Source organism: Argentina silus (genome assembly GCF_951799395.1).
Source record: "Argentina silus genome assembly, chromosome: 12".
NCBI classification, from domain to species: Eukaryota; Metazoa; Chordata; class Actinopteri; order Argentiniformes; family Argentinidae; genus Argentina; species Argentina silus.
This window is the reverse complement of record NC_139666.1, coordinates 2,272,408-2,285,344: the sequence shown is the minus strand read 5'-3', so window position 1 is coordinate 2,285,344 and position 12,937 is coordinate 2,272,408. Positions and strand designations below refer to the sequence as shown.

The window sequence follows — 12,937 nt, the reverse complement described above, 5'->3', positions numbered from 1 at the left end:
GTCCTCACTAGTGTTCCCCAGCATATCAACCATTGTGGTGGTCCAGAACCCAGGGTATATACAGTACATATACCATATATATATCTATATCTATATATACACACCATATATATATATCTATATATATCTATATATATGTGTGTGTATATATATATGTGTGTATATATATATATATATATATATATATATATATATATATATATATATATATATATATATATGTACACACATATATATACACACATATATATACACACATACATACAGTACATATACCATGTATATATATCTATATTTAAATATATCTATATGTCCCTGACAGAATGAGCTGGGAGTCAGGGCTACGTTCAGGAAGGGCTCTGAACGTAGCGGATAGAAATGCACTGCGTAGAACGGACACAAACCCTTAACTATCCTGGTCAGAGAATATCTGCTCTACGCAACGTATTTCTATCTAAAGAACACCCCTCCCCAAACCCCCCACACCCCCCCCCCCCCTCCCGAGCCCCGCCCCCCGACGAGCCGCCCTTCCTGAACGCGGCCCGGGTGGTTTTGAGCGGCAGGTGAATACACAATGAGGTAGAACAAATGTTTGTGAACGTCAGGTCACACAACGCTGGATAATGGACACGACAGCAGGTGTTGAGTGACTACGCAGAACCCCGTTCACTCACTCAAAAACGCCGCGAGGAAAAGACCCATCCACATCCAGCTCCCGCCCCCGCTCCCACCCAAGTGGTCTCTGATGACATTACCAGGCGACAAACATTAACATTTAACAGTACTGTATATTACCATCTGTCTTAAAAGTGTTCCCTGTCTCAAAGAAATCCATTTGAAAGAGGTCCATATACAGTGGTGTGTTATCAACTCCATTTCCCGACTTGCCCTGTCTTTGGGAGCACTGTCTTTGGGAGCACTGTCTTTGGATGGACAGTCAGTAGAGGCTGTTCTAACGCGGAGGTTCTTCTCTCCTGGTTCAGTCCTTCACAGGCAGAATCCTCCCTTTCTGGGCCTCCATCTCAGGTCTTCTTCTACAAGACTCAACGGGAGATTCCAGTTTTTGATTAAACAACAGTATCAAGAGTTTGAAAAATGATTAACTTAAATCAGAGATCAAATGAGTATGTGTATGTATATATATATATATATACACACACACCATAAATTATTAAAAATAAATCAAGTTTTATGGACTAAAAACCTGGAGAATCACATGATTTGAAATCAGCGTAACAATTCAAGAAAGAAAACATTCGCGCGACTGTCTTTGGGGGTTGTAATTCTCCAACCGAACATAGACCCACCCAGATCATACATCTATAAAACCAAATGACACCAAATTAAACAGAAAAATAAAACACACAGAAAGATAGTCGGTATACAGATTGCACGTCTTCCCAGGAATGAACAGGTTGGTATTAGAGACACAGAGCTCCACTCCTCTCAGGGGAACGTCGGTCGTCTTATTGCTGATTCCATACAAAATAGACTAGAATATCAGTCGTGAACTTAATCTCTGAAATGGTAAATTAGACCCCGAACGATGACAGTATTTCTGTCCCACAGTCATCCCTCCGTTCTGTGTTTCTGTGGGTCTCACAGAGGTGGAATGCTCAGGTTGGTTAGAGAGAGGATGCAGTGAGGAGCCATCCTGTGTCGACTGGGTGCTGTTGTGGGAGTCCTGTCAAATACGCTTACAGGAACACACTCACCATTCTCAGTCAAATGTCCGTCAGTAACTGCGATTGAAGACATTGGTTTCGAACAGGTTGACTCAGTATACAACCCTATAGGATTTCAACATGAACACAAAAGCCCCTCTCTCTCTCTCTCTCTGTGCACACACACACACACACACCTCTCCGCTAGAAATGTCTTCGAGTATTACAGAGGAGAAGATCACCTTTCATCCCAGGCATACAGGTAGAGAGACATCAGACTGGTGGGCAGGAAGAGGAGTCGAAAGAGAACAGTGTGTGTGTGTGTATGCATGCGAGTGTGTGTGTGTGTGTTTTTGTCTGGGTGTGTGTTTGTGTGTGTGTGTACACGTGTGTTGACAGGGAGGCCCTCCCCTCCTCTCTTGTCTCCCCCTGCTACACCTGTGATATGATCTGCATGTTGAAGCTGGGCGACCGGGACTGCTTGGTGAGGGGTGCCCCGGGGGACAGCAGATCCTGGGCCCCCTCTGGCCGCGCGAGGTGCTCCTCCTGCAGGCTGATGGTGGAGTAGCGGTGGGCAGCCCCACCTCCACCTCCACCTCCACCCCCACCCGCTAACGTGGCCAGCCCCCCCAGCGACCCTCCCTCCAGGGCCAGCGCGGCGGCTGCACTCCCCTGGCTCCCGTTCAGGTTCATGCAGTCGAAGGACTTGCTGGAGGAGGTGCTGGCAGTCCTGACCAGGGCGGGCCCGGTGGGGAAGCTCAGGTGCTTCTTGATGGGGCTCAGCTCGATGGCGTCCAGGCCGATGGAGGGCGGGGACGGCGCCTGACGCTGGTGGTGTCTCCTCAGAGCCTCCTGGGGGTCCGCCGAGAGCTCTCTGTGTTTCTCCGCCTCCCTCTCTCTCTCCTTCTCCCTCTCCTTTTCCTTTTCTCTCTCCTTCTCTCTCTCCCTCTCCCTCTCCCGCTCTCTCTCCCGCTCTCTCTCCCTCTCCCTCTCCCTCTCCCTCTCCTTCTCTCTCTCCCGGGACAGTCTGGCTGTCACAGCTTTCTTGACGCTGCTGCTCTTCTGGCTGCCCCCCCTGGGCCCCACGCCACCGCCCCCGCCTGGCTTGGTGGCGCTGGGCTGGCTGCTGTTGGACGCCCCGGAGGAGAAGCCCTCGTCTGGGTCGTTGAGGTTGAAGGACTCTTCCCCTCCGCTCATACCGTCAGCATCTGAACAGACAGACAGACAGACAGACAAGGGAGAGAGAGAGAGAGAGAGAGAGAGAGAGAGAGAAAACGATAGAGAAAAACACATGTGAGGAGGTTGCAATGGAGAGATCACGGTAGTGATTGGCTAGCTAGTTTGGTAGTGGTTGAGGTAAGTCCCCCCCCCCCCCCCACTCCCACACATGTAAACAGTGAAGCGCTCTGAGCATCTGGAGAAGGCCTTTACAAAATCAAATAAGTGATTATCAAAACACGATTGTTTGTCCAACCATACTGTACACCTTAGTGGGGACTTAGAGTCAGAGGAGAAACCATTGTTTTGGTGGATAGAGCCCATATCAGAGGATTATCCTTCAATATCATTTGGACATCAGTCACAGGGGGCTGATCAGAGAGAATCATAAGCCACGTAAAATCTGTCCGGAAATTCCTCTGGAACCGGAGGTTCACGTTTCACACACTGCTAATCCTCCAACAGGACACAGCGTTCCCTCCTCACCCTTTTTAATTACAATCAGAGGGAAGAGAGTAAAAAAAACACACAAAAAAACAAAAAACAACATGTCCTGATTAAACCTAATGTCACTGAGTGTTCATAAACACTGCTGACAAAACGGATTACAGGAGACTCAGATAAATCTGCCTCCCTAAAGGCAGTATTCATGATTATTTACGACCCGTACACCCATCATATTCCTTTGTCAGGCTCTGCTATGGCGTTACAGCCTCGATCCATTACAATCAAGTCTGACCTGCAGGGTTTTCACCCGGAGAAGGAGATAAAGCATGCTGGCTGACTCCAGCGACAGAGGAAATATGTGCAATTACCAGGAATAGGTCAAGTTTGAGAAGAACTGGAGAAAACGACCTTGGCTTGACATTATTGAGTTTGAATGACTTCTTACAGCTCTAGTGGGAAACTGTCAACCACGTTCAGGCCAACAACTCTGACAGAATGTTCATCAATAAAAGACCATGCTCAGCATCAAACCAAAATCACTCCATCGAAGGCCATACTGAAGACCACAAATTGCCTCAAGATGAACATAAATAAACACTCAAACACAAAAAAACTATTTAGAAATCCATTCATAGGTCCAGTGTTTGAAAGCTGAAAGGGAAAAATGTACAAAATTTAGTGAAACGAAAAAATGTCATTGAAAAAAACCGTCAATAAACCGATAAAAAAAAAATAGATTAAAAACACAACAGAGAAGACGGCAGACCGAAGCTCTCCATCATGCAGCGGTTGGACAGGCAAAAACAGGTCACTGGAGAGAGGAGGGTCCACAAGCAGACGGAGGCCCGGAAGACACGGGAACAGGGGGGGAGAGAGAGAGAGAGAGAGAGGAAGAGGGGGAGAGAGAGAGAGGGAGAGGGAGGGAGAGAGAGGGAGAGAGAGAGAGAAAAGAAGGATTGGATGACATGCACATGACAAGAAGACGGCGACAAGCTTCACTCATGCTCTCCTGCTGCACTCCTCGTTTCAACGTCAGCCCTGTGATTGGCTGGCTGGCTGGCTTCTAGAAGGCCTGTGATTGGCTGGCTGGTTTCTAGAAGGTCTGTCCGTCAGAGAACCACCACGGGAGAGCAGTGCGCCGGGCCGCCTCTCGTTGGATCGATACCGTAGCGGTCCAATTAGTCCCAACTCTGACACTGTGGCCAGATGGGCCTGTCTACTAGCTGTCACCACAGACGTCTATATATAGCTCTAAGCTCGGAATAAATATAGAAACAGGAACCAAGCTAGAAGAAAGGACAGCGTACCACAGTACCATCTCTAACCCTCTCTAAAGCCGTCCCACAGTTTCACAACAGGGCCCGGTAGAGTTCCCGCTGGTAGAGTTCTGTCCTCCATTCTTCAGACACACACTGCAGGGACAGGTGGCAGGCTAGTGGATGTGGGGTAAGGAGATGACATGATAGGCTGACAATGACCAACAGCCAATGAGCTGATCCTCTGTCATCAGGAAGCGGACATAAGAGTGACCTGGGTCCTCTTACGGCTTCTGAATGAACTCTTATGTCAAAGGGGTGAGTGTTACCCTCGTCAGACTCTACTTCTGAATGAACTCTAATGTCAAAGGGGTGAGTGTTACCCTCGTCAGACTCTACTTCTGAATGAACTCTTATGTCAAAGGGGTGAGTGTTACCCTCGTCAGACTCTACTTCTGAATGAACTCTAATGTCAAAGGGGTGAGTGTTACCCTCGTCAGACTCTACTTCTGAATGAACTCTTATGTCAAAGGGGTGAGTGTTACCCTCGTCAGACTCTACTTCTGAATGAACTCTTATGTCAAAGGGGTGAGTGTTACCCTCGTCAGACTCTACTTCTGAATGAACTCTAATGTCAAAGGGGTGAGTGTTACCCTCGTCAGACTCTACTTCTGAATGAACTCTAATGTCAAAGGGGTGAGTGTTACCCTCGTCAGACTCTACTTCTGAATGAACTCTAATGTCAAAGGGGTGAGTGTTACCCTCGTCAGACTCTACTTCTGAATGAACTCTAATGTCAAAGGGGTGAGTGTTACCCTCGTCAGACTCTACTTCTGAATGAACTCTAATGTCAAAGGGGTGAGTGTTACCCTCGTCAGACTCTACTTCTGAATGAACTCTAATGTCAAAGGGGTGAGTGTTACCCTCGTCAGACTCTACTTCTGAATGAACTCTAATGTCAAAGGGGTGAGTGTTACCCTCGTCAGACTCTACTTCTGAATGAACTCTAATGTCAAAGGGGTGAGTGTTACCCTCGTCAGACTCTACTTCTGAATGAACTCTAATGTCAAAGGGGTGAGTGTTACCCTCGTCAGACTCTACTTCTGAATGAACTCTAATGCCAAAGGGGTGAGTGTTACCCTCGTCAGACTCTACTTCTGAATGAACTCTAATGCCAAAGGGGTGAGTGTTACCCTCGTCAGACTCTACTTCTGAATGAACTCTAATGTCAAAGGGGTGAGTGTTACCCTCGTCAGACTCTACTTCTGAATGAACTCTAATGTCAAAGGGGTGAGTGTTACCCTCGTCAGACTCTACTTCTGAATGAACTCTAATGTCAAAGGGGTGAGTGTTACCCTCGTCAGACTCTACTTCTGAATGAACTCTAATGTCAAAAGGGGTTACCCCTCAGTGTTACCCTCATTGTTACCCTCAGTGTTACCCTCATTGCGCTTGTCTCCTTGTATTGATGTTGTGACCACAGACTGACTGGACACACATTACAGGTCAAAGAGGTCCTAAAGGTCACCTCATGGTAGTGATGACCTTGTAAAGACCAAATAGTGATGAGGCCGGTATCCAGTAATCAGGGAGGTACAGCTAAGACAAAGGCTAAGGAGTGCTGAAGTTGAGCATTATTTTCAGAGCTGATGATGATGATGATGACGATGGCGTTTTTGGGGATGGTATCATCATCATGGGGGTTGATGGGGTTGTTTTACTTCTCTGTTTTTCCGGGTTTCCAGGCCTTTGCATGCACATGCTCGGAGGCAGGAGGTGGAGGGGGGTCTTTCTCACTCACTGAGCTATGCTATAAAACAAAACAACAACACCGCTCAGACCCGGCACATAAAACCAGCTGGACTCAAAAACAAAATGGAGGACTCTCCCCGAGCAGGAATGGAACACCAGATGGGTGCTGCTCCTGCTGGCCCAAGATGCCCAAAAGCTTACTGTTGTGAAACGGCCAAAACTCCCAAACACACTAGGGGCAGCAGAGAGCACACAACGTCTATGAGAGGAGAGGAACCAGAACTGGGTTAGTGAGTTGTTGTCTGTTAGCTGACAGAACCAAGCGCAGAGGTCGAGTTGCAAGGTCAACGTGTGTGAGCATGCTCAGTAAGTGACGATGGGGGGGCGGGGGCGGCAATTGTAACACGAGACATGGCAAGGTCAAGAAAGGATATGACATCATGGGAGGTCCATGCAATGCAATGGCCCTATCCACACTTCCTTCAAACCCAGACTATTAAGAGTCTTCCGCTCTCTCTGCCCTGAAGGACATCGGGGGGGATTCCGGTAAGTGGGGATGGGGAGGTTGGAAATGTTAAGCGTCTGATCCGGAGGATCGGATGGAGTTAGCGTTCTCTGGGGAGGTGAAGAGAGAGGTAGCCAAAAATGGGGCCCCTCATCCTCATCCTCCTCCCCCCCTCATTTCTCCCTGTGGCATCATCCCCCTTTTACCCTACCCTCGAGTGTGACCGGGGAGATGCCTCTGTTGCTTTGACCTCCTCTCTCTGGATTGGCCGCCGGGTCCCAGGGGGTGTGGCGGTGGAGGCGGTGGATAGGAGGACTGATGTTGACGCAGAATTCTGCTTCGCTCGAGTGGTCAAAACAATCTGGGAGTCAAACGACACAGGGAGTAGATGCTACTTAGTGCTAGGCTCCGCCCATTTGGACCCTATGTACTAACGGACAGACATCAAGGTCGCTGTCGTGTGAAGCCTAGGCTCGACAACGACAGAAAAGGCTCCACTTCAGTCAGACTTTCACTGCTATCAGAGAGGCAGAGACAGAACACGCAGAGAGAGAGAGAGAGAGAGAGAGAGAGAGAGAGAGAGAGAAAGAACACGCAGAGAGAGAGAGAGAGAGAGAGAGAGAGAGAGAGACAGAACACGCAGAGAGAGAGAGAGAGAAGAGGAGCGGTGATTGGAACAACACTGGCACAAGCACAATTATCTTAATGAACGTCTGACGTCAAACACTGTTGGGACATAACACTTGTGATCAGAGAGGGTTGCATTAAATCAGAGAGTGTTGCATTAGATCAGAGTGTTACATTAGATCAGAGTGTTACATTAGATCAGAGTGGGCTAGATTTAATCAGAGTGGGTTACATTAGATCAGAGTGGGCTACATTAGATCAGAGTGGGTTACATTAGATCAGAGTGGGCTACATTAGATCAGAGTGGGTTACATTAGATCAGAGAGTGGGAGAGGAGCAATCCTCTCACCCTAACTTCATACCTCGTCTGGCCTTTCTCTGACGAGCGATCAAAACGATATAAAGACCATCATAGACTGGTATTAGCCAGTGGTTTTACACCTGTTCATTGTTGCAGGACCGATTATAAAAAAAAAAGAAAAAATTGCGAGTCTGCAAAATAAAATGCTCACCATTCCAGTGACGGTTCTAACATTATTTCTAACCAAAGGCTTCGGGACACAACCCCCCCTCCCTGAGTCGAAGGAGGAGGGACACAACCCCCCCTCCCTGAGTCGAAGGCGCTGGTCAGTGTTGAATAGCTGAAGTTTAGATGATTGAACCCGTCAACAGCTGAGGTGCATGGTTTTGTTCTAGCCCAAGCAGTAACACATCTGATTCTGCTAGTCAAAGTCTTCATTGAAGTCAATGGGTTAATTAGTAGAATCACCCGTGTCGGACCTCATAGGTTCTGACTGTCCATCGCGTATGCTTGGACTCTGGGGTGACTGGACCGGACTCTAGGCTGATTGGACTGGACCGGACTCTAGGCTGACTGGACCCGGACTCTTGGCTGACTGGACCTGGACTCTAGGCTGACTGGACCGGGACTCTAGGCTGACTGGACCGGGACTCTAGGCTGACTGGACCGGACTCTAGGCTGACTGGACCGGACTCTAGGCTGACTGGAACCGGACTCTCGGCTGACTGGAACCGGACTCTTACCCTCTCTCTTCCAGCGGTGGCGTCGGATGGAGGCTGCGGTGATGGCGCTGCGGGAGATGCGGCTGACGGTGGGCGTGACCTCCACCTGGAGGACCTTACGACCGCGCGGCTCCTCCGGGGCGCTGGCCGGCATGGAGCTCATCATAGCGTTGCCCAGCTAGTGGGTGATAACACAAGGGTCAGAGGTCACCAAGCAGTACAGAGCACAGGGTCACACATGTTAGTCTTTTAAATATCACCTCTACTTGGTAGCATCTTGTCTTACGGTACAGAAATGACCAGGTATTCGCTTAGCAAATGACATGGCAAAATGGTGCACAATAATACGGTATGACTCACTTATTTGTTCATTTGGGATTCATTATAACCAAGTATCAGGTAGCTAACAATTACGTTGAATTCTTTGCCACAAGTAGCCATGGTTACCAGATAATTCCCTCGTAAATAACTCGGTGAACACCAGTAGAAACAGCTCAGTAAGATAAAGTGCAACCCGTTACGAGGTGTGTGTGTGTGTATGTGTGTGTGTGTGTGTGTTGACAACTTGTGTAATAAAGTAGGTCTTACTAGGAGAGGCTGGGAGTAGAGCTCCAGCTGGGATCTGTACAGGATGTCCTCCAGAGCCTCCCTCCCCATCTCCCACTCTCCATTGTATCTGCACCACACAGACACGACAGGTCAGAAACAAGCTACATTAGATAGCTCCATAGCTAGCTGCATCGCTTATGCCGGACGGGCCCATATACAGGCTCAAATTCTGCTTTAATTTGATTATTAATTTCATTATTGATGACTTTATCTCCTTGTCATGTGTAGTATGTTATTCTGAGCTATGATCTGAGCATATCCACACACAACACCACACACAACATGGGTAACAAGGTGTTACCCATCAAATGGCATCCTGCTTTTGCATCTGATCATGATATTTCTAAATGTTATAAGCAGTTTAGTTTGGTTTAGTCTGGTTTTTAGGTGGAAATCAGTCAAATAGGGCCTTCAGCAGCAGAGTTAAGATTTAAGTAAACACTGAGGTCTCCCCCAAGGTGCCTTGAAGCCCGACGTATATCCAGTCAACCTGTTATGAGAAGGTTGAGGCCTAAGGGGACTCGGAGAGAAACAAAAGCAAATGTCACGATGACCAGCGAGGTCAAAACGCTGCTATTACTAAATTACCCACGAGTGCTTTCTTCTTTTCTTCTCAAATGGTACATTTATACCATGAAAAGAAAGATAGAGAGGAGCAACCTAGGTAGAGCAAGTCTGTGTGTGTTCTGAGGGTGGGGGGGGGTGTGTTCTGAGGGTGTGTGTGTGTGTGTGTGTGTGTGTGTGTTCTGAGGGTGTGTGTGTGTGTGTGTGTGTGTGTGTGTGTGTTCAGAACAAGATGTCATGTTCATGTTCGTTCCGGGGAGATACAAGCATTGGGAGCAGCAACAACAGAGCCAGAGAACGTTGAAGCACCTTTGATGTGGAGCCAGTTACCGGGGGGGGGGGTGAAACGACATGGTGATCAAAATGGGAATCTTTGATGTGAACGGGGGGGAGGGGGGGGGGTGGACCTCGTGTGACAACATCGACAATGACAACGCTATTACTGTTCCGATAGAGGCTCACTTCCTCTTCCTCTTCTCCATTCCACCTTTGACATCAGCCATTACAGTACAAAGCTCTACCACTGAGGACATATTAGCTCGTCCCCAAATTACCTTCACCTCAGCATGGCCAAGGTCCTACAGCATATCTACCTGTGCATCCGTGTTTATCTGACCTGAACACGCGCCTTTGTTGAGCTCTGAATGCACACATGTACACGCAGAGGTGACCCCCAGATAGAGATTACTGAGGAGGTCATTACTCTGGTGAAGGAAAGTGACTGCAGCTCCAATCTACCGTTTGCTGGGGTCTTTCCTCCTGGGGCCATGGAGTCGATCAGAGAGTCTCTCTCTGTCTCTGTCTCTCTGTCTCTCTCTCCATCTCTCTGTGTCTCTCTATCTGTGTCTCTCTATCTGTCTCTCTCTCTCTGTCTCTCTCTCTCTGTCTCTCCATCTCTCTGTGTCTCTCTCTCTGTGTCTCTCTCTCTGTGTCTCTCTCTCCGTCTCTCTCTCTCTGTGTCTCTCTCTCTGTCTCTCTCTCCGTCTCTCTCTCTCCGTCTCTCTCTCTCTCTGTCCGTCTCTCTCTTCCTCTCTGTGTAACGACTTCCCAATCACCGATCATCACAGGGGAGCAGCCATTCTAAGCGCTAATCTGCTTTGCGATGACCGCTCGCGCGGAAATGAAATCACCTGCTTCCCCGGGACTCACTGGCGATGCAATCAGAGCGTATAATGTACTGTGGGTTGGGGGCGAGGTGTTGATTGAGGACCGTCACCCATTGATTTATCTGAACCAGGCGTGTTAGTGCTGGGCTGACACCAACAGACCTTTGGAGGCGCGGTAGTACTTACATGGCGTGGTAGACAGCGGTCAGCATCTGGACCATGAACTCCGGGTCCAGCACCACACGGTTACACGGCTCCCTCCACAGTTTCTGCTGTTGTCGTGGGAACCCACACACGCACAAGCTGTGGGGAGGCAGAGACAAGGCCCGGGGTTGATACTGGATCAATATGAACGCCATTAGCATGTTTGTCAGAGCGCCAGGATCAGCCCTCAGTTCTCTGAAAAGAAGATTCAATGACTCGATTCAAACATGCTAATTTGGAGTCCATTGAATTCCATTGGTTTTTGGTGAAAGAATGCTAACAGTTAGCGGTTAGTGACAGTGCTGTCCTTGGCCATAGACTCCTTTCAGATGAAGGAACCATATGTTTGATTTTGTAATTTGGGTGAAGTATCCCTTTAACACAAGCTTTGACAGGTTGGTGAGGGGGTGGGGCTGCTGTTATTATCCTAGTGTTTCTATTTCTATTTGTTTTAATGGTTTTCTCTGTTTCTATTGCTTTGTCCTGTAAAGCACATTGCGTTTCATCACTGTATGAAATGTTCTATATGAATAAAAGTTTGAAAGATAAACAATGAGCAACAATGTTCAGACTTCTAACCCGTGTAGGAAGTTAGGAATTCAGAGGAAACAAGCTATTTCTTTAATGATGTTAAAAATGAAAATAAGGGGCTTTTAGTGGCTTAAGCCACTAATGTGCATATCACATAATCACAAGGTTCCTGGTTCGATTCCGACCCTCGACATATCTTGCATGTCATCCCTTCTCTCTCTCTCTCTCTCTCTCAACTCAACTCAATAATGGTTGTTAATAGCACTGATGGGGAAAAAAATGATATATGACTGAGTCCAATTAATAAAAAGCTTGGGTTCAGAAGGTGAGTGTGTTCGCTCTGCTCTGGCAGCATGTGGTGCGTGTCTGGGCTGGTCTGCTCCAGGCAGTCTGTCTGCCTCTGCCTGTCTGTCTGGCCCAGCAGGGGTGCTAATATCCTGAGAGGTCTCTCTGCGCGGGGGGGAATGAACCCCCCCGCAGCGTCAATACTCAGACAACACTCTCAATTCCACATCGACCCCTGGCCCCCTACGGCACCTCTGGAAGCAGCAGTGGGACACCTCCCTCCCCAGCCACGGACTGTCTGCCCTCCTCCCGTCCGGGAGGCGGTACAGGAGTCTCCGCTCAGGAACAGCTTCTTCCCTGCAGCCGTTCCTCTGCTCAACTCAGAATCCCAGCGGTAGCCCAGCCCCAGCCCCCCCCCCCCCCCCCCCCCATGTCTGGTTAGATGCCAAACTGCATTTCGTTGTCTCAGTACTCTGTGCAATGACAATGAAGTTGAATCTAATCCAATCTAATCTCTGTAGATTAATGATCGGATAGCCGTACCCAATATGGGGAGGACTTATACCCTCTGAGATGGCAAGATGGAGGCACTGAATCACCACATTACATCTACACCTCCAATCACACCCTATCTAGTATCCACACCTCCCATCACACCCTGAGAGTTTAGGACTGCCCCACTCAAAAAAATACAGGACATTCTTTTGGAGGACAGGACCGGGGAACATGCTGAGCTTCATGACAGCAAACAGGGGGATGAAACAGAAAGAGAGGAGAGAGAGAGAGGAGAGAAAGAGAGAGAGAGAGAGAGAAAGAGAGAGACAAAGAGAAAGAGAGAGAGAGAGAGAGGAGAGAAAGAGAGAGACAAAGAGGAGAGAAAGAGAGAGAGAAAGAGGAGAGATGAGAGAAAGAAAGAGAGAGAGAAAGAGAGAGAGAGGAGAGAAAGAGAAAGAGAGAGAGAGAGTGTGTGTTACCGTGAGCTCATCCGGCAGGCCGACTGGTAGGAGGAGAGAGGCATGTAGACCACGGCAGAGTTGTAACACAGCATGAGGAAGCACAGCACCTCGAACCTGGAACCAGAACCAAGATAATAATACAAGAAAACCCAGAATAATATCAATAATGAATAACGATACATTGCACACA

General features: G+C 48.3%; 1 protein-coding gene across 2 annotated transcripts in view; it reads right to left on the bottom strand.

Moving 5' to 3' along the window:
- Positions 1-1,265: 1,265 nt before the first annotated feature.
- LOC310812658 (hyccin 2) overlaps positions 1,266-12,937 on the bottom strand; it is a 40,053-nt gene continuing 28,381 nt past the window's right edge. For both annotated transcript variants that reach the window (XM_083681305.1, XM_083681306.1), the window contains 5 exons: positions 12,766-12,861; positions 10,958-11,074; positions 9,081-9,168; positions 8,514-8,670; positions 1,266-2,872 (listed from right to left, as the gene is read on the bottom strand). In XM_083681305.1, coding sequence (XP_083537431.1) covers positions 2,097-2,872; positions 8,514-8,670; positions 9,081-9,168; positions 10,958-11,074; positions 12,766-12,861 — 1,234 coding nt within the window. In that variant the 3' untranslated portion in view covers positions 1,266-2,096. The remainder of the gene's footprint in view (positions 2,873-8,513; positions 8,671-9,080; positions 9,169-10,957; positions 11,075-12,765; positions 12,862-12,937) is intronic.